Here is a 20,835-nt window from a genome sequence, read left to right as displayed (position 1 = left end):
AAAAAAATAATAGTTTATTTTTACATCATTTGTGCCCTTTCCCATCTCAGTTGTAATTCCTGTGGGCCTCCCATGATCAAATCACCAGTGTGCCATAACCACAGTCCTGTTTACTACACCCCAACCCCCATTCCCCATTCCACCCCCATAAAATATCTCTGGTATATAGCTGCTCATTATTATTTTCTCGCCTGATCCATTATATTCCTGCTAAGTCATGACAATTTTTAAAAAATAAGACCACCCTGTCATTACTCTAGTGGCAAGGTCTTTTCTAGTTGCCAGACTCCAATCTCTTTGGGTATTTCTCTTACAGATACCCTTGAACTTGGCTGGCACCACATGCACACATGGTTACTTACTGTAGTAGCAACATGGGGATGGCAGTGGATTAGAAAGGACGACATGAATCCCAACAGGGAGCAAATTTGTTAATTAATTTATTTATTTGTGCAGACAGAACTGGGGTACAGGCCAGAGGCTCAGGGGCAGCGAGAGGCTTCACCAGAGACAGAGTGGGGAGCAGAACAGGCAGATCGACGAAGTACACTGCTGAGGGGAGCAGCGGGCAGGTCAGGAGAGGTCTGCCGCTCCATGTGGTCACCTCCGGGGCAGGCGGGGATCGAACTCATGAGGAAGTGCCTTTAGTTTCTCAGTGCTGTGCTTTAACCCGCTTCGCCACCAGGGAGGGCCAAATTTGTTAATTTTTAAATGATGGATTTCAACACCACCACAATATTGAAACAGAGACAATGTATGCTGCTAAGGGGAACTGTCTCCAAGATCTACTATCATGTTGTGGGGAACAGCAAGGTACAGACCACAGCTCTGTAGAGTAGCACATGCTACTATTTTTGGAAGAGATGGGAACATAATATGTGCACAGATTTCCTTGTATCTGAATAAAATGTTTTTGGAAGCAAAAATAGGAAACCAGTTGACATTAGCTGTCTCTAGGGAGATGATACTGGCAGCTGATGGACAGAGTATTTCGCTGCTTATGTCAATATTACCTATCTTAAAAAAATTCATAATTATAATGAATATTTTACTTTGAAAATTTATAAAAAGCAACTTATTAGGATAGTATGGCACTTTTTGGTTGGGAGAGCTATAATTTCTTAAATCCTATGGGAATGAAAATATTTAACAACCTCTCACAAAATGTGTGGCTATATAAATAATCTATATGGCTGGTATAAGAAGTAGAGGTACTTTGGCAAACGCCATCATCATCGAATGTTTATTAAGCCCTTGTTTATATATCTCTGCCGAAAGTTTGACATACATGATCTCATTAGGTCTTTATATTTTTCCTGCAAGGTAGCAAGTATGACCAGTCCCAGTTCACCGCTGAGAACTGAGGCCCAGGAAGCCACCTGCCTGTGGCCGCACAGAGAAGGTGAAATTGGCAGTCTTTGAGTACTTTCTGTATTCCCTGAAACTAGTCAGCTAGTTGGCTGTTTGAGGTGAGCAAAGGTTTAATAGTTTATTCTGGCTCAAAATGCAATTCCCCAGGACAGAAGACCCTGGCTGACGATTGATCCAAATCACATGTTCTGGCTGCAGAAATAGTGAGTTTATTATCAGCAAGTTGAGAAAGTGAGAGCTGGAAGGAGGTAAAAGATCAGATTCAAGAGCCTGGTTGGCTCCTTGCTTGTCTTGAGTCCCTCAGAGGCCTGGCTCAGGCTCACCCATGGAAGGTGTTATGGTCTGAATGTTTATGTCCCCTTGCAATTCATGTTGGATTTCTTCAGTGTAATATTAGAGGGTGGAGCCCTTTGAGAGGTGCTTAGGTTATGAGAGAGGAATCTGCACAAATGGGATTAACATCTTATACAAAAGTGACCCCAGTAAGAACTCTATCCTCCTCTTCCTTCTGAGAGCACAGGCAGGCATGAGTAGCTATGAACCAGCAGGAACCAGAAAGGGCACCTTCACTAGAATGCACTGATTTTGGACTCCCAGGCTTCAGAACTGGCAGAAATAAATGTCTGTTGTTTGTAAGCCACCCTGTCCATGGGCTTACAGCAGCTGAAGGGATTAAGTCAGCTCACAGCAAAGTCAGCTCACACAAGTGAGGCCTCCAACGGGAGTCAGGCGGTGTGAATGAGGCCATGCTCTCATATTGAGTTTCGCTTGTGTGGGCAGCGGGAGTCTCTCTCTGTGCGCACCATCTGTTCCCATCTCCCCAAGTAGAGCTGCCAGTGGGCTTCAGCATCCATTGAACACTGAGGGGGCCTGGCCTTGGTATTTCTCATGGACTGTCCTGAGAATGGGGATGAGGTTCTGGAAGGTCGGGCGAAACGAGGCCTCTGCCTCCCAGCAGTTCTTCATGAGGAGATAGATCTAGGGAAGGAAAACTGGAATCTGTGATTGATGTTCTCTCAAGCCCCAGGTGGTGGGGGAAGGGACCTGGGGGTGGTTCTCACCTCAGAGGGACACTTGTCTGGCTGAGGGAGCCGCTCTCCTCGTTCTAAGAGCTCAGTGAGCTTCAGCACTGTCCTCTGGCCCTGGTTGAGGCCTATGAGTTCACTGAATTTCTATAGAAGAAACAAAACAAATTCTTTTCAAGAGGGAGGGAGGTCTAGGTAGAGGTCAGAGGTTTGCAGCAGGACTAGGGGTGCTAGTCTCATTCCAGCACTCAGTTACATGGCTTTAGAATCATGACTTCACCTCTCTGGCCTCAGTTTTTTCATCTATCAAAGGCACCCCTTGGGGTTATTACAAAAGTTACATAAAATTAAAATGGAGAAAGTCTGTATCAGGGGTTTGCAGCTATTATTAGGCCTTCCAGCAGGTTGTTTTTGCCTCTGCAGAATCATTTCCCTCCTTCCCTTTGGGAACAACCCTTCCCACCAGCCCAGGCCTGGCCAATTACTGTGGCCTGTGGCTCGAGAGGTGATTACAGCCAAATATGACACAAGCTGAGCATTATGTTGGAAAGAGGACCACTGGTCCTCTGTGGAGGGGTGAAGGAGACACAGCTACTACAATAGAGGGAGTCCTTCCCTGCGGTACCACCAGGAAGAACAGCAGGTGAGGATGAGTTTCCCGATATCTAAGGGTCTAGAGCAAGCTATGCCCCCAGGCTTCTCTGGAGTTTACGAATGGCAGAATAATCTGGTCCTCCCTTCTCTAAGTCCCGCTGAGTGGGCTTTCTGTCTAATCAAAGCCCCTTGTGCTGGAAATTGCCCATTTTACAGACTGGGACTGTAAGGCTTAAGTGGGTTAAAAGCTTGGTTAGGTGGGGAGCTGAGAACTGAATGCATGACTTTTGAGATCCTGTAGCACGGGGAGGAAGGTAAACAGACTCTCACCGATGGAGGGCTCTGGCTGGACTCACAGTGGGTCAGCAGCTCATACATGGTGACCCCAAAGGACCAGACATCAGATGCATAGTAGAATTTGCATTCCTTCAGACACTCTAGGGCATACCTGCGAGAGGGGGCACTCAGTTCTTGGGGCCACACCAGGCTAAAGTTCTTACCTGGAGTGTAAGGACACCTCTGCACCCAGTGGCCCCACTCTTAAGGGGCAGGGCAGTTACACTGAGACCAGGCTTCTCATCTGGGGGGACCTTCGCATCATCTCCACCCTGTCTGTTCCAGGTGACCAAGACACCCCCCTTTCTGCTGGGTCCCGCCTGGTCACCAGAACACGGGGCTATCCCCATCCTCGTGGACGCGGTAGTATTCATGGCCTTCAGGTACAGCCTTGGCTAGGCCAAAGTCCCCAATCTTGACCATTCTGTCGTTGTCCAGCAGCACGTTGCGGGCAGCCAGGTCTCGGTGGATGTAGTGCTGCGAGTGCAGGTAGGCCATGCCCTGGGGTCCAGGGGGGCAAAGTCAGTGGGCGGGACAGAGCCTGAGGAGTGATTAGGATGCCTGGGGGACAGCAGGTCAGGCTTTGGAGGGCCACGCTGGGACTGAAGTGGCAGGATGGCAGGGGGCAGAGCCTGGAAAGCAAGGGTGGGACTACAAGGTGGCCCTGTCAGGGGAGGGGTGACAAGCAAGCAGAGTGTCAGGGTGGGCGGCAGGCCCAACAGCCCAGCAGTGGGATCAGGCCACAGCTGGGGTGGGGCCCTAAGAGCGGGCCAAAGAGGAGGGGAGCAGGTTCTAGGAGTAGGGAGGGAACGGCCTACCTCACAGATCTGCAGGGCGAAGAGCAACAACTGGGCCAGCCCAACACTGTGGTGGGGCAGGTAGTCTCGGAGGCTGCCCAGAGGCATGTACTCCATCACAAGCTGCACTGATTTCTCCCCTGCTGGGGGGAGGAGGGCATGCGGGCCACAGTGGCAAGGGCTGTCCACCCAGAACTCTGTAGCTCCCTCTCATCCTGCCCCAAGGTGGGAGTGGGCAAAGGCCCACCCACTCTAGGAAAAAATGCTCAGGTGAGGGGACCCACCCAGAATCCCTTAGTCAGGCAGGGGAGCAGAATGGGCCCGGCCCGTTCTGGCCCAGATGGTCGGTACACTTGCTGCAGTGCCTACAGGCTGTGTCCCTCAGTCTCACGGAGAGGCGCTCCCTGGCCAGGGCCTGTGCCCCGCCTGCAAAGCCACACCCAAGCCCCAGCCCTACCCCACCCACCTTGGTGGCTGCAGCAGCCCTTGTACGTGACGATGTGCTTGTGGTAGAGCTTGCGCAGTATGTCAATCTCTCGTATCCAGCCAGTGAGCAGCTGGGGGCTGCAACCAGTTTTGAGGGCCTTCACGGCCACCATCTCGCCAGTGCCATCGTTGTCCGGGTCATAGCAATACAGGCTGACTTTGCCAAAGTGACCCTGGCCACAGTGCACAGGGGTGAGCCCCAGCCCCGACTCCCCTGGCGCTGCCTCCAGGCTCACCAGTTAGGAAAGCTGGAGGTTCTCTTAGGGGGCCTAAGACCCCCTCCCTTGAAGGGGACAGATTTTACACTGCCCCCACCCACCTGCCAGGAGAGTCACCTGAGGTAGTGCACCCCTTAAGTCTCACCCTTTCTCCCACTAGGAAGTGCATATAACAGCCCAGGACCACCCGGTGGTTCTCACCTCGCCCAGGTCTCTAATCTTTTTCAAATAGCGCTTGTGGAAAACGGTGGAGTCTGACGTTGGTGAGTCCGGTTTCACAGCCAAAACATCAACAAGATCTAAGAGAGTCACAGTGGGTGAGGCTGAGCACCACCTTCTTCCCCCAAAAGGCCCATACTTGGGGATGTAGAAAGTGGCCACTGCTTCTCCCAGTATCTGATTCACAGATATGGGGGGAAAAATTATTTTTGCAACAGCTAAAAAAATCTTACTTCTTGCTAAAAAAGCAGAATTGGCTATATCAAAATTGACACTGGGGTACAAGCTTTTCTTCAAAAGGAACACAAAAAAGTTCATTCAAGAAGTTGTGGTGCTCCCCAAGCAAAGAGGAGATACCAGGGCATCCCCATACCCTGAACTGAGTTAGAAACTGTCACTGAGGGCCCTCCATGGTGGCGCATCGGGTTAAAGCACAGCACTACAAAGCAACCTGCAGCCACTGCAGCAGGAATTCGATCCCTAGCCAGGGAGTGACCCCACGATGCAGCAGACCTCTCCTGTCCTTCCCACTGCTCCCCTCAGCAGTGCATTTCAGTAGACATGCCTGTTCTGCTCCCCACTCTGTCTCTAGTGAGTCTTCTCATCCCCTACACCTCTGGCCTTTACCCCAGTTCTGTATGCATAAATAAATAAATCTTTAAAAAAAAAGAAAGAAACTGGCACTGAGCCACTATGCAGAGACCTTGCCAGCACTGCGCAGGAGTCCCAGCCCTGCTCCCTTCTCCCAGGGGCCCAGCACTAGGGTGCGGCTCACTTTGGGGCTGCAGTTGAGTGAGGTCACGCAGGATGGTGCGGAAGGATGGCCGCTGGCCTGGCTCATAATTCAGGCATTGGCTGGTAAGCACTGCCAGTTCTGGGGAGGAAGGCTGGGGCAGCGGGTGCTGCTTCTGGTAGAAGTGCTCTTTCTGTGGGAAAGAAAAGTCCACAGAAGTTAAGGGGACCCAGAGCCTGGCCCTTCCAGAAGGCAGAGTCAAAAACTCCCAGAGCTGCAGGGCTGGGCCAGCAAGGTCCTTGATCTTGTTCCTATTTTACACATAAGGCAAGTGAGGTTTGGCCAAGGAAGAGGCCCTGCCCAGGATACTGCTGCACTGGAGCATCCCACACTGGGCCCACCTGCCCTGACTCCACCAGCCCCTGCTCTCCACCAAAGGAGAGCAGCACTTGCAGAGTGCTGAAGATACCAAGGCCACAGGGCCTCTGCACACACCATGCCCTCTGCCTACACTGCCCATCCTAGCCCAGGTCACTCAGTATTTCTTCACTTAGATTAAAACCTCCCCTGGAGGCACCATGGGTTAAAGCATAGCACTAGGAAGCTATTCGCAGCCATCACAGCAGGAATTTAATGCCCGGCCAGGGAGGTGACCCATATGTCGCAGCAGACGTCTCCTGATCCACCCGCTGCTCCCCTCAGCAGTGTATCTCAGTACATCTGCTTGTTCTGCTCCCACTCTCTCTGGTGAATCCTCTTAGCCCTCTGCACCTCTGGCCTGTACCCCAGTTCTTGTATGCATAAATAAATCTTTAAAAAAACCTCCCCTGGAAAACCTTTGACCCCCTCATCTAGGTCAGAGGCTTGCTCCATCATTGTCCTGGTCTCTTCCGAAAATTGAGGCACATTACTTGTTTGCATTCTGCTGTGATGACCGTTTGAAAGCTATACTTAACCTCAACTGACAGATGAACTGACAACCTCCAAGAGAAGTGGCCACACGTGCAGCTGTACAGCCAGAGAAAAGGGAGGCAGCGCTGGACCTTGTGTGTGCCTTCCCTAGGAAGGGCCCAGGAGTCCCTCGCTCCTACCTCAGAGGGGCCAAGTCCATGCAGGGGGTTCTCCCCATCGAAGCAGATCTCCAGGAGGGTGGCACCAAAGCTCCATTTGTCAGCTGCAGTACTGAGGCTGTTGTCCGCACCAGACAAACATTCGGGGGCCATCCAGGGTATCCGTTCTATCCACTCTGGGAGCCAGGGTCAGAGGTCAGAGGAAAAAGGAATGGGGAAAGCCCATCCCCTATGCCCATCCCAGCCTGGGTCCTCACCCTCCCTGCAGAGGGCCCCCAGGCCCACACCAGGGTCACTCAGCTTGATGAAGGGACTGGTGCCCTCTGTCAGTCCCAGCCGCGCCAGAAGAATGTTCCGGCCACACACATTTCCATGGACTAGGCTCTTATCCTCCTGTAGGGGCCAGAGAGGAAAGAGGAGAAATGGGGTATGGTGACTGAAGGTTGGTGAACCCCACATATACCCTAGTCATGCAGCCCCACACAGGGAAAACTCATGTAACAAACCATCACTATGAGGTACCCCATGCACAGTCATGACTCAGTAGCATGTGCTAACTAGGTCCTTCCTATTCTTCCACAGCTGGTGTTTAAGGCTCCTGGTTAGGGACAGAGGCCAGAGGACCCCAGAGCTACCCTCAAACTCATGCCAAGCAGCGCCTCCCCTAAGGCCTTCAGATCAGCCGCGGCACATGTCCGGAATGCACTTCCCTGGCACCCCTTGGTTTCCTCCCTCACCTCCAGGTAACTTAAATAAGAGTTCTTCCCAACCCTCCTCTTTCAGCTTCAGCTCTTCCCCATCGTTCCTACTACTTTTAAACATATTATAGAATCTGTCCTCAAGGCCAGCTCCTCAAGGACAGACTATTGTCTGTCTTGTGTTCTCTCTGTCCCTGGGTCTAGGACAGGGCCTAGTACACAGGGGGTATCCAGTAAACCCTGAATGAAGGGGGAGTTCTGGAAACTGGGGTGAATGTACCATAAGGACCAGCAATAATGGCCACAAAGGACAGAGGTGGCTGAGGCCAAGCCCACAGGCCCCACAGTCCCAGTCAGAGGAGCTGGCTGTTCTCTCAGGGGAAGGGGACCCACAGGGTTATGTGAGCAGAGGAGGTTTACAGACAGAGCTCCTGGGGCCAGTGTGTAGACTGATGAATGTGAGCCCCTCCCCCCAGACCACGCACCAGGTAGCTGAGGGCTCTGGCTAGTTGCTGGGCCACCGCCACCTTCCAGGCCACGGGCACACAGCCCCTCCTCCGCCGTAGGCAAACATCCAAAGGCCCGTGCTCCACATACTCAGTCACCATGATGTCTGCAAAGACCCAGAGGACAGGGGTCACCCACCTGCTGCTACCTACCCCCTAGGGTGGAAAGGGCAGGGGAGTTTGGACTGTGGGAAGGAGGGTTTGGGGGAGCTGTGCAGAAGGGTGCTTGAAGTGGTTCTGATAAATGCTGGCTGAGGTGGGTGCAGAGTAAGGCAGAGGTCAAGGATGCGAATGGGGCACAGAGGAGGCTGACATGGAAGGGGCAAAGGTACAGATGGAACGGGGGTGGGGGGGTGGAAGCAGACAAAAGCTCCAGGTTGAGGCATCAGTGATAGGATCCCACAGGCCTTGGGCTCTTGGGCAAGTAGATATGCAGGTTTCAGGGCACAGACCATTTTGTGGGGAAGGAGAGATGGAAAGGTGTGTTCAGGTCAGCTGGAGGCTGGCTAGGGTTGCCCTGTACAGAGTTCTGAGGTACATACAGAGTAGGGGTTGAGGTTTGGGAAGTTTAGGTACCCTGCAGAGCATGGGTGTTGAATAATCACAGACTAGAGTGTAGAAAGGGATCAGCAGTGGCTCCAAGTATGCAATCAGGGTCAGAACTTAGGCTGACGGTCAGGGTGGAGCCCAAGGAGTGGATCTATCAGTGGAGTTCAAGAGGTGTGACAGCGCCTACTCACTCTCGGAGCCATGCACACAGACGCCATGCACGAAGGCCAGGTGCACGTGGGAGACCTGGCTCATGAGGCTGGCTGTCTCATAGAAGGCCTGTGGGGATGGCACAAGTCAGGGGAGGCTGTAGACGCTGGCCCACCTCACCCGCAGCTCACCACTCATGGCTGTGCTTACTCACCAGGGCAATGTTGTGGTGGCTAGAGTCCAGCACCTTGAGTATCACTCGCAGGTCCTGACCAAAGCCCCCGCCATCTGTCTTGTCCTCGTGGTCTCTGTCTGTGACTACTAAGAGGCCCTCATACACATTGGTCCTGGTGCCCTGGCCCAAGTGGGACAGCTGGTAGAATGTGGCACAGAACATCTCCATTGACAACAGCTCTTGGTTGCCCCTCCCAGTGCTCCCAGGTCCCTGGTGGGGGAGCGGGGGAGGTCCCCATTTGCACATACCCGGGTGATCTTGTCCCAGCTAATTCGATGGAAGCTGAGATGGCTGAGGTTGGGTGGTCTGGTGCTGGCCCGAGACCCCCTCAGGATAACAAGATTGGAGAACTCTGGGGGTAGAGACGAGGTTAAGGATTAGGGGGTGGGGGAGAAGATGTTATCCGCTTCCCCGACCCTGTGAGCCCCATTATACCTCCTGGCTGTGGCAGACAGCAGCGGCGCAGGGAGAAGCAGTCTTGGCCAGCTCGCAGTGAGCAGCCCTGTAGGGCAGCCCGCAGATCCCTCATGCTGGAGAAGGACCGGTCCCAGCCCTCCAGTGTAAAGGCCCCGGCCTGCAGCTCAATGGGGAACTTGCGTAGACGCCAACTCTGGGCACCGGGTGTCTGAGGTATGTGGCAGAGGTGGGAATGAGCAGGGGTCCAGGCAGGGAGTAGAGCCAGCCCCTACCCAAGACCTGTGCCCCGAGCCCACCTGGTCGCGCTGGGCCACCGTTAGGATGAGGCGGCTGAAGTGACTGGTGCTCCAGTGAATGAGGTACAGGCCATCCTCCACGCGCAGCTTGGCGAGCACGAATGGCTCCCTGAGGGGAACAAGGTCAGCACTGGGGTGCTGCTGGCAACTGGGACACAGAAACCTGCCTGAAGGGGCACTCCCATCTGGGACAGATGTCTACAGAGCTGCTTCTGCAATGACTCCGAGTCTAGACATAGACACACAGAAATATAAGACTGTCACATACCCAAAAAAAACATAGGGACAAGAACAGATACATGCTTATGTGTGACAACTGCTAGACACAGCTGCCAGCATGGTGACACACAGATAGGAGACAGCCATGAGATGCTGGATGGGTGCACTCCTGGTCAAGGGCACGGCTGTGCCAGAGTGGTGCATGGTGGGCTGTCCACTGCGTACCCAGCGAACAGCGACCGCACAGCCACTCACCCACTGCCATGAGGCAGCACAGGGCTCCTGACAGACTGGAGGTGACACACACCAGCACAGGTGTGCGCTGCAAGGTGATGGAGCCACAGGCCCAGACAGCTACATGTGGTGACTCATATGTTGCTGCAGACTGAATGTTGCCCTAAAAGTCACATGCTGAAACCTAACCCCCAATGTGACAGCCTCAGGAGAGGATTTAGGGGTGACTAGGTGATGACAGTGGAACCCATACAAGTGGGATGAGCACCCTTATAAAAAGGACCCTCAGAGATCAAAAACGGGGGTTGGGGGGGGAAGTGCACTGGACTATGGTGATGGCACACGGGTGATTTGGTGATGGAAAGCCCACGGGGATAACAACTGAGATGGAAAGAGGCACAAAAGGATGTAAAAATAAACTATTATAAAAAAAAAACCAACAATAAACGGGAAAAAAAAAAAGGACCCTCAGAGATCGTTCGCTACTCTCGCCATTTGTAGTCACAGGGAGAAGCTGCTGTCATCATCTGACACCACATGCTGGTCTACTTGGATGTGGGACTTCCCGCCTCCAGAAGTGCGAGACCAACTGCTGTTCCTAGCCCCTCCGTCTACAGGACTGTGACAGTCTACAGGACGTACAGGTGGCACGTGCTGGTCATGGCTCGGCCTAGCCACAGCCAGAGAGAGGGAAACAGCCATGTTGCCCCCCAGAGGGGAGAACAGGCTCAGAGCAGACAGACACCTCAGGCATACCCAGGGACAGTCCCAGTGTCACAGGTATGACAAGGGCACACCCAAGGCCAACGACCAGATGAAATGACACTCACAAACCTTGGCCTGCTGGCTTGGAGGATGGCCACATGCACAACCGACGTCCACATAAGCACGGACGCCTTACACTCCCAGCCTCGGAAGGGGAGACAGAATTGCTCAGTGACCTAAAATTACCAGGACAGACATGCCCCTGCAGGAGTGTAAGCACCAACACAGACCGCGGAACGGCACACAGCTCACACGGACTCACATGCCAAGACACAATATGCGAACACAGGTGAACACGTGTACACACACATGTACTTCTCAGATGCTGAGACAGAAGGCACACACCTTGCTCATGTCCCACTATCCCTCAAGAGTTCAAGGCCTAGTTGGCCCAAACCGCCTGCCTGCTTCCCAGACACTCACAGCAGGGGTCCATGGATACCCTCCTGGATGCTCATCACAAGCCGCGGGGGCGCCACTTCGTGGCACAGATAATGGCTGGAATCCGACGTCAGGCGGAAATAGCCATCTACCAGCGACACCAAGGACAGGGCGGCATCCCGGGAAGGCAGAGCCAGCTCCTGAGGGTCAGAGGGAAGTCAGGCAAGCCCTGCTGGCAAAAGGGCCCCTCAGTCAGGTCCTAGCCCTGGGGTCCCACCAAGAACTGGTCCTGGCAGTGGATGCTGACGTGGCACTCTTTCAGCACCATGTGGGTGATGTCGTGGAAGTCACAGAAGTAGGTCCACGGTGCCTCCCGTGGCTTGTCTGCTGGCTGCTTACTCCCTTCTTGGGCCTTAGCTTTCTTTCCAGTTCGACCAGCAGGGCGATTCCTGACACTACCGCTGGGCCCCTGGAAACACAGCACACTGAGCTGGTGGATGGAGCCGGGCTATGCCAGGTTAGTCCCCTCCTAGGAACAGACAGCAACTGGAGGGGCCAGACAGCTCCCTGTGCATCCCTTGTGCTGGTGTTATTGACAGGACAGAGGGCCCACCCCCAAGAGATACACAGGCCAGAAGTCAACACACCTTGGTGAGAACAGAGAAGAGAATCCTAACCTTCTCACCACCAGAAGCCAGAAAGTGCAGAGCCCAGAAATCAGATCCTCAGGTGGAAGGCTCCAGGAAACAGATGCCAGAGGACAAGCAGACACATGCCAGAGCACGGGGGTAGAGGGCTTACCAAGGCCACCCTCAGAGGCCAAGGCCGATGCTGGGCAGGAGCCCTCTACCCTTACCCTACCTGGACCCTCAGATGGATGCTCACCACTGCTGGGAATGGCCGCCACTGGATGCCACCAGTGCCAGTCACTAGCACCTCGTGGGTGGGGGGCCTGGCAGTGGGTGCTGGTGCAGGCTCTGGAAGGGCCTGACCACTGTCCGGAATGAAGCAGGGTGCTCCCGCGGCCTGGGTCAGTAGCTCCAGCTGGCACACTGGCATGCACTCTGTGCCGAAGCGGGGTGCCAAGCACTCCAGTGTGGCCAGATACTTGACCATGACCACCTGCTGGGAGAGGCAGCCTGGCTGGAAGTCCCGCAGGAACTGGTGGAAGAGGTTCCGCAGGCGCAGCCTTGTCAACACACTGTACTGCCGGATCTGCCGCCGGAAAGAGCATGGGATGCAGTCCTGGAAACTGTGGGGACAGAGGCATTGCAGGGGCTGTGTGGCAAGTCTGCCTCAGTGGCTGACCTCTGAACCCCTGCTGCCTTATCTAAAAAGCAGGCTCTTGGGGCCTCCCTTGTGGCGCAAAGGATTAAGTCTCAGCACTATGAAGCTCTCTGTAGCCACTGCAGCACAAGTTCGATCTCAGCCAGGGAGCTGACCCAATGGTGCAGCAGACCGCTCCTGTCTCTCCTGCTGCTCCCCTCAGCAGTGTATTTCGGTAGGTCTGCCTGTTCCGCTTCCCCATTCCATCTCTGGTGAATCCTCTCACCCCCTGTACCTCTGCTCTATATATGTTTCAATTAAAAAAATTTTTTTTAAACCCAATGTTTTGTGTTTTTTTTTGAAGATTTTATTTATTTATACATACAGAAATGGGGTACAGGCCAGAGGTACAGGAGCAGCAAGGGGATTCACCAGGAGCAGAGTGGAGAGCAGAACAGGTAGATCTACAAAGTAGACTGCTGAGGGGAGCAGCAGGCGAGAGAAGTCTGTTGCGCCATGTGGGTCACCTCTAGGGTGGGAATCGACCTCGCACTGAAGTGGCCATGACTTGGCTTAGCTTTGCAGTGCAGTGCTCCAACCTGCTGCACCACCTGGAAGAGCCCAAAATAAATCTTTTTTAAAAATTTAAAAATAGGCCCTCCCTGGTGGCGCAGCAGTTAAAGCACAGCACTGGGAAGCTAAAGCCACTTCAGCATGATTTCAATCACTGTCTGGCCTGGAGGTGACCACATGGCGTGGCAGACCTCTCCTGACCAGCCCGCTGCTCCCCTCAGCAGTGTACTTCGCCGATCTGCCTGTTATGCTCCCCACTCTGTCTCTGGTGAATCCTCCCACTACTCCTGTACCTCTGGCCCGTACCCCAGGTCTGTATGAACAAATAAATAAATCTTTAAAAAAAGGGAAGAAAATTAAAAATAGGATCTTGTGAAGGTGTAAAGAAGATGGTAAAGGAACAGCAGAAGGATGCCAGCTGGTGTTGGGTCCCAGGCATAGACCTCTGGAGACTCGGGGCTAAAATTCTAGCTCTAGGTAACTTCTTTATAGTCTAAAAAGCTGTATCATCCTCTGTAAAATGGGATCACACAGCAGCCCACAGTGCTGAGGAGAGAATCAAGACGACTAAGTGGCATGTAACAAGCACTATGAGTGTCAAGTACTACTGTTACGGGAGAAGTCATTTTGCTCTTTTTGTTTGCATAGAAGAAGTGGGATATAGACCCCAGGTGCAGGTGGCGGGAGGAGGGGGTTTGAGAGAATTCACCAGAGACAAAGTAGAGAGCAGAACAGTGGATCTATAAAAATACAATCTAAGGAGAGCAGTAGGCGACACAGGAGAGGTCTGTACGTGTGTCAGCTCCCTGGCTGGGGAGTGAACTCAGGCCATAGGGGTGATAAAACTAAGATTTAACCCCTAGGCCACCAAGGAGGCCCAAAATTATTTTGCTTTTATCATTAACATTATTATTAGCAATACAAGGCACAGATCTGGGAGGTCCCTTTGCTGATGACAAAGGCCCACCTACTATCCAATTGCCCCCCATCACCTGACCACCTAGATCATAATTTTACAAGTCCAGGTCTCCACATCCCACTCTGGGCCAGATGGATCCTAAAGTTGAGGTTCTAGCTGCCTCCTGTCCCCACTTGTCCAGTTAATTCCTATACTTGGGCAACTGCATTCCAAGTTCAGTTCTCCTTGAAACCAGCCTTTGCCACCTTCTCCCTCTGGACCTTTGTACAAACTGTTTTCCAGGCCTAAAATGCTTTGCCAATGCAAAATCTGTGTCTAGATAAAGTTGACTCAACCTTCATGTCTTATCAGAAATGTCACTGTTACAGACCTAGTTCTCCAGAGCGAAAAAAAAAAACAATGTTAGAAAAATGTGCTTTAAGAACAATCTCTACCCTGGAAAATCCAGCCCTTTTGCTACCTCCTCCAGGCAGTATGCCCCGATTACTCCAGCCCTCACTGCAGTAGAGGTGAACATAGCTTTTTGCTCTCAACAACCTGACTCCTGTCTTTTTCCTTCTCTTGAGTTCTAAGGGGCTCTTCAAGCCAATGAGCTTTGAGGAGCTGCTTCATCTCCACCATTCCATTTTAACCTTCTCCCCTATCACCTCTGGCTTACTCTGCTCCAGCCATACTCTCCCAAAGTATCAGGAATAGTCCAACCTCAGATCTTTTGCACCAACTGTTCCCTCTTATAAAATGCTCTTCTCCCAGATACCATTATGGTTTCCTCCTTCACATCTCTGAATTTGAATGTCACCTCAGGGAGCAGCTAACTACTCAACTACCCAGTTTTAAATTGTACAACCCTCAATCCCTGATGCTTCCTTTTTTCCTGCTTCACTTCCCCCCCACTCATCATAATTTAAATTTTCCTTTTGTATTTTGTTTATTGTCTCCTTCACTAGAAGTGAGCTTTAGGAGGGGTGGGGATTTTTGTGTAACTTGTTTACTGTTGGGTCCTCAATACCCAGAAGTAGTACCAGGATACAGTAAATGCTCAATCAATGTTTGGTGAAATCAAAGGACTGTGCAATGTCTACTTTGGTCCATAGGTGCCCAGGGGATTTCTACATGTGCATCTCAACTCCATTCCCAGATACCTGATCTTTTTCGCCACTTCCTCCAGGGGATCACCACTGCGGAGAGCAAGGTGGCAGAGATGCAGAAAGGCCATACCCAGACTCTCATTCTTAAAGTGGTGGATCGCTTCCTCATTTGACAGCTCCTCCAACGATGCCACATCATTCACAAAGTCATGCTTGCCCTGGGAAGGGGAATGTGGACAAAAAAAAGGCATAAGAATCTGCTCACTTCCCAGCTTTGGGCAGGGGAGGGACCCCTAAATTCTGGAAAGACCAAGTGGACAGCATGCATGACTATGACGATGACTATGGCAGACATGACTAATCAATAATGGCACTCTTTCCCATGTAACTCTAAGAGTACTAGAACTTTTGGTTCAGGTATGCAAAGGATACCACATGACACGAGCTGAAGCCTATTGGCCATTCTGAACTGGGGAGAGAAGTTGGGAGTCCTGAAATACCCATAAGCCCTCTAGAAATAATCCTTCTTTCTTGGCCCTGTTCTTACCTGCTCAAAGAGATATTCAAAGGAGGCTGGGTCCAGAAGTTGCACCCCATGCTCTGCCCGTTCTGAGGAAACCTCAGTCCCTGGGGGCCCACAACGGTACACAGTCGGCTCCTCAGGATTCATGCCATGCCAGTTCCGGAAATAAAACCTGTAGAAAGGGGAACAGGCACAGCTGGCACTTGGCAGGGACTCGGACCAACTCCAGGACAACTGGGAAGGAAAGGAGGCAGAGGCGGCCAGCACTAAAGGGGACAATGGGCCTTCACCTACCTCATACGGAAGTACAATATTAGGCTCTTATCTCTAGAGGCCTGCAGTGTGTGGTTTGGGGGCAACCAAACTTGGGCCTGGGCATCAAAGAGGGCGAAGAGATTAAAGCAGGGTGGAGTGATGCCTGGGGAGAGAAGAAACAGTCAGTAGTTCGCATCTGCTGCTATTCACCCTCTGGACCCCCAATACCTGCTATCTCCTTTCAGAGGGCCTCTGATGCTCTTTCCCTGCTAACAGAGAACAATGCAATATACTGACCGTGCCTCATAGGAAGACTACATTTCCTAGCCTGAGGTCACTGGATTAGTTTCTGGCCAACAGGATATTGGCAAAATGGATGTGCATTTTTCCTGGCCCAGAAACAAATCCTCTTGCCATCTGGTCCCAGAATTATTGGAGGCCACTTGTGCCAGTGCCAGTAGCAAAGCTACAAGATAACAGGGAACTATTAGACCAGCATTAAATTTCAGGTAAACCTTGATTGTTGACCCAAGAAAATTAGAGGAAGCTGCTTGTTACAACAGTAAAACCTATTCTAAACTAACACAACTCTACAAAGCGCTAGCCTTTTGCCTAGCTTTTCCCTGAGTTCCAGATCCAAACAAATATTCAATAGGCCCCTTAATGTGCCCAGTTCCAAACAGACCCCTGGACTTGTTCCTCTTTTACTATGTTCTTTAGGCCAGAAACTTGGCCTCTATCCTCAACTCCTCCCACCCCCTCCACATCATATTGGCCAGGATGTTTTTCTACATCTTCTGTATCTCTAGGATCTACCCACTTCTTTCAAACCTAAAGCCCAACCCTAATCCAGCATCAAGACTGACTGCCATTCCCCACAATGGCCAAGTAAGGAATTCCTTTTATATGCATGCATCATTTAAAAACGTTATCTAAAACATTCAATTCAGAATAATTCATAATCACCAAAATATCAGCTACCAAATAAAGAAATAAAACTGGGTATTACAATCGAATCCCCTGCCTACAGTCACCTACTTCCTCCTCCCACAAAAAAGTAACCAACAATACCCCTGAACTGGTGATTATCATTTTCACATCCTTTATGATCTAGTCTTGAATATTATAAACTCTAAATGCAGTGTTATTTTATGGGTGTTCTTCTGCAACTTGCTTTTTTCAAGCTACATTAGGTCTTAAAGCATCTCATGAGATGATGTATAATTTCAATTTCTTTTCCTAGCTGTATAGTATTCTAGTACTAGGCCATAGTAGAACTCATTTGTGTACTGTTTCGTAGAGGGACCTCGCGACAGTCTCCTACTTTTCTCTAAGAAAAGTGAGGCAGCACTGAATATTTTCATATGTATCTCCTGGAACACCTCAGCTATATATAGATGGTCTCCAACTTAAATTCAATATTATTGGAAAATTCCCAGCCTTTGTACTTGCCATCCCTCTGACTGGTACCATTCCTTCCCCCCCCCTCCCAGGTATCCCCATGGATCCTCCCTTCTATCAAGTTTTTCATTTCCTCCATCCTCCTGTTTTTTTTTTTTTTTAACTATGTTTCTTGTTGGTTTCCCAATGAGAATATTGGCTCAACAAAGAAGCAATTTGGGGACAGCACACAGTCGGTGTTCAGAAAGTGTTTTCTAAGTGAATGGCAGTGAAGTGATGGATGGGGTTCAGTGGCTGACAGCTCCTCCAACCCCACCAATGGACTCACCAACTTTGTTTGCGATGTGGATACAAATCTCCTCTGCCATCAGGGTGTCCTCGCTGAAGATGACCCAGGGGTCACCACCACTAGGGCCAGCCCAGTGCAGAAGCACTTTCAGGCCTCCACTGGTGGTGGCCAAGGGCTGAGCTCCATCCCTGTTTTGTTTGCTGGCCTTGCTGATGGCACCCCACTGGCACAGAGGCATGCTCTTATCAGCTGGCTTGACTGGGAAGAGACAGCATGCATGAGTCCCCAGGTTGCAGCTGGAGGTCCCATTTAACACCTTAATCCTCTACTAGTTCAGAGGCTTGAGGAGAAGATTCTGGATGCCTCTCGCTTTGCAATGTTACATACCCAATCCACCTCCCTAAACCTCAATGTCCACATCTGTTTGGTGGAGCTGAGGTATGCATTCTCATCTACTATATCTGCCATAATTACTACATTAAAAACCCCTTTTGTTATTGGACAAATTGACACCAAAATAAAAGTCTGCTCTGAACATACCTTTCCAAAATAATAAGGCAGAACGGTACCTGAGGACAGATCCTGTCCCCTGTGTCAACCCAGGCAAGTCACTTAGCCATGCTGAGCCTGTTTCCTCACTTGGAAAACAGGGATGCGGAGGGTATTGCTGTTGGAAGATGACTGGAACATTTCAAGGCAGCTCTGCATGTTGCAGGTTAGGCACTGATCTTGATACAGGCATTAAAAAATGATAAAAACAAGATTAAAACATTACTATTGAGTTCATAATCCTAATCATTTTTTTCCTTCAGACTAAAATACCTACCTCCCACATCCAACACCATGAGGGATCCCTAACTCTGCCAAACCCCTAGTCTAGAAAGGAATGTGTTCAGCTCTTCTCTTAAGTCCAGCTCCAGGACTTTTCAAAAGCCAAGTCCCCAGCTTCACCATCCAGATGTCTCCAATGTCTCCAAGGGAGGTCTGTCAGGGACTCCCAGATGTTACTGACTTAAAACAGAAAAAAGGAGTGTTGTAACAGCACAATACGGATTCCTCAGGAATCATTACTCTAAGTCTGCTCCTCATCTGGAAAATGGGGATAATTAAGTCTCGCCCTGTAAATGTATGTTGGGAGGATTTGATGATATGAGAAAGGAAAAGGGTCCAAGTAGACTGGCATGCAGGAAGCGTTTGGTAAGTAGTCGCTATTATTACCTATTTGTAAAAAAATATTTATTTATTTATGCTTTTAGAACCGACGTACAGGCCAGAGGTGCAGGGGCAGTGAGAGGATTCACCAGTCAGAGTGGGGAGGAGGGCAGGCAGATTGACTTAGTACCCTGCTGAGGGGAGCAGCGGGTGAGACAGGAGAGGGATAGACCTCACACTGAAGTGGCCACGCCAGCTTGCAGTGCTGCGCTGTAACCCGCTGCGCCACCAGGGAGGGCCTATTACTATCTATTAACCTCTGAGATAAGGGTATTGCAGTGTGTCTTTGAGTGTCCATTTCTTCCTTCCTTCGTTCCCATTAGGTCCAGACCCATCTGAAGATGAGGTCGAAGAAATCTGCACAAAGGAAGCCTGCACACACACACACACACACACACACACACACACCCCGAACCCTCAAACTGCCAAAGCCGCCCGGCAGCTGCAGGAACCGCAGAGTGCACACAGGGGTATAGGCCAGTCCCGAGGAAGCGGAAGGTTTCATCCACCTTCTGCCAAGCGTAGCTACTCTGGACGCCTCCAACCGGCCTCATTTTCGGAAGACCTCCCGGCCGAGCCCCTTCCGTTCCGGACTCCAGACTCACGCTTTCCGTGGCACTACCAGGCACTACCAGCCCAAGTCCGGAGCCAGGTCTTGGCGCGCGGAGCAGCAGCCTAGCGGCCGCCGCGAAACACCCTTCCTGCCTAGTAGCCTCCGAGTGCGCGCGCCCATTGGCCGCCTCCCTGCGGTGTCATTCGTTGCTCAACCGCGATTGGCTGAATCGGCTCCCGGATGCGCCACAGTTCAACGATTGGCTGCTATGAGGTGGGCGAAAACGCTAAGCCCTGCAGTCGGCGGGAGGAGGTGGTCTTGTGGGGCTGCGCAGGTCAGTCACCTAGCGCGCTGGTGGTGGGGCCAGTCAGGCTTCGGGACTCAGGCCCACAGCCCCAGATTCTGACCCCTTACATGCGACACCCCATTACATCTTGCCAATCTCGGCTCACTTCCGCCTGGACAACTCCACTTGGCTGGCTGAGACCCGCTCTTCTGCGGTGCCATTTCCAGCCCTCTCACATCTGTTTCCTGATCACCTGCAGCTCCGTCCTTAGAGCCCCTTTGCTGTCAATATAGCAGCCTGGACGTTCCACCTGATCTGAGTTTTAATCCCCACACAGCAAGTTGCTGCCTTTTACATAGAGGGCTATGTACTGAAAGTTTTACATGCATTAGCTCATTGACACTCTTATGTTCATAGCGGGGGGGGGGGGCAGTTTCCGAGTGAAATAGAGAAATGACAAATACCCTCCTTGACAAAACTTTAGTCCTCTAAACCCTCTTTTCTATTAGTCCTCAACTTTGACCAGGAAGGATCCGATCTTTGCCCAGTCACATCGTTGTGGTCCCTAGGAAAGGGGGAAGTTCCAGGTTCCCTGCCCCACCCAGAAGGAGGGTGGAGCTGAGCAGAAAAAAAGAAAAGAGAAGGAATCTGAGGAGGAAGGAAGCTGGATGGAGAGCCAGAAGGAGATCTGAGGAAGCCACATGGAGCAAAAGGAGACATGTGAAGAAACCCTGTTTATTGGCCCCGGACTGGTTGAAAGAGATGTGTGTGAGACACCCATAGGGAGGTTGACTATGGCAGTGTTTATATTGATTTTGATTTTGCTCTTTTCCTCGCAGACTTGTCTGGCCATTTCTGACCCTTTTCTATGGGTCCCAGCCAGAAGGTGCTTTAGTCTTGTCACAGGCTTACAGGCCTTGCTTTGGGCCAGTCCCTTTTGGGTGGACTTTTGCCCATGAGGGGATGAGTAACCTCAGTTGTTTGATTAAGAAATTATATTCTTTGTGTTCCGTATTGTATATTCACGGTATTAAAGTCCCTTTTCGTTAAAGTCTTATATGTTTTGCCTTGATGTGGTGGATGGCAGAACCTATTTAGAGCAGGCAGGTTTGGGGGTTCAGTGGTGCCCCTCTCTCCCTGTCCTGTAACAATGTATGCATACATTTTTTTT

General features: G+C 51.3%; 1 protein-coding gene across 8 annotated transcripts; it reads right to left on the bottom strand.

The window, feature by feature from the left end:
* Window positions 1–1,560: 1,560 nt before the first annotated feature.
* TYK2 (tyrosine kinase 2) lies at window positions 1,561–19,490 on the bottom strand. Of its 8 annotated transcripts, none has more exons than XM_012729838.1 (26): window positions 19,335–19,490; window positions 18,440–18,624; window positions 18,154–18,341; window positions 17,653–17,871; window positions 15,963–16,086; window positions 15,693–15,840; window positions 15,200–15,363; window positions 12,185–12,551; window positions 11,577–11,768; window positions 11,342–11,499; window positions 9,701–9,809; window positions 9,423–9,612; window positions 9,236–9,339; window positions 8,967–9,125; window positions 8,794–8,881; window positions 8,033–8,160; window positions 7,107–7,242; window positions 6,871–7,025; window positions 5,822–5,972; window positions 5,029–5,126; window positions 4,590–4,782; window positions 4,145–4,263; window positions 3,655–3,827; window positions 3,321–3,438; window positions 2,433–2,543; window positions 1,561–2,349 (listed from the first exon to the last, which is right to left on the bottom strand). In XM_012729838.1, the coding sequence occupies exons 4-26, from the start codon at window positions 17,849–17,851 to the stop codon at window positions 2,215–2,217; spliced, it is 3,519 nt and encodes a 1,172-aa protein (XP_012585292.1). In that variant the 5' UTR covers window positions 17,852–17,871; window positions 18,154–18,341; window positions 18,440–18,624; window positions 19,335–19,490; the 3' UTR covers window positions 1,561–2,214. The 8 variants fall into 8 exon arrangements, 6 of the variants coding, with proteins under 6 accessions (XP_012585292.1, XP_012585295.1, XP_012585294.1 ...); XM_012729841.1 differs by having other exon boundaries at window positions 8,967–9,107; XM_012729840.1 differs by having other exon boundaries at window positions 18,183–18,341.
* Window positions 19,491–20,835: the final 1,345 nt, after the last annotated feature.

This window comes from Condylura cristata, unplaced genomic scaffold (assembly GCF_000260355.1).
Source record: "Condylura cristata isolate star-nosed mole 26May11 unplaced genomic scaffold, ConCri1.0 scaffold00025, whole genome shotgun sequence".
Classification (NCBI taxonomy): Eukaryota; Metazoa; Chordata; class Mammalia; order Eulipotyphla; family Talpidae; genus Condylura; species Condylura cristata.
Note: the sequence above shows the minus strand (reverse complement) of the source record. Positions and strands in the feature narration are given on the sequence as shown.

What these genes read in the sequence shown, in the direction of transcription:
- TYK2 (XM_012729838.1), bottom strand. Translation starts at nt 17,851, where the DNA reads ATGCCTCTGTGCCAGTGGGGTGCCATCAGCAAGGCCAGCAAACAAAAC. An exon ending in ACTGCCAGGACCAGTTCTTG is followed by an intron (nt 11,500 to 11,576) that starts GTGGGACCCCAG and finishes TCTGACCCTCAG; the next exon opens with GAGCTGGCTCTGCCTTCCCG. An exon ending in AGATTAGAGACCTGGGCGAG is followed by an intron (nt 4,783 to 5,028) that starts GTGAGAACCACC and finishes CACTGTGGCCAG; the next exon opens with GGTCACTTTGGCAAAGTCAG.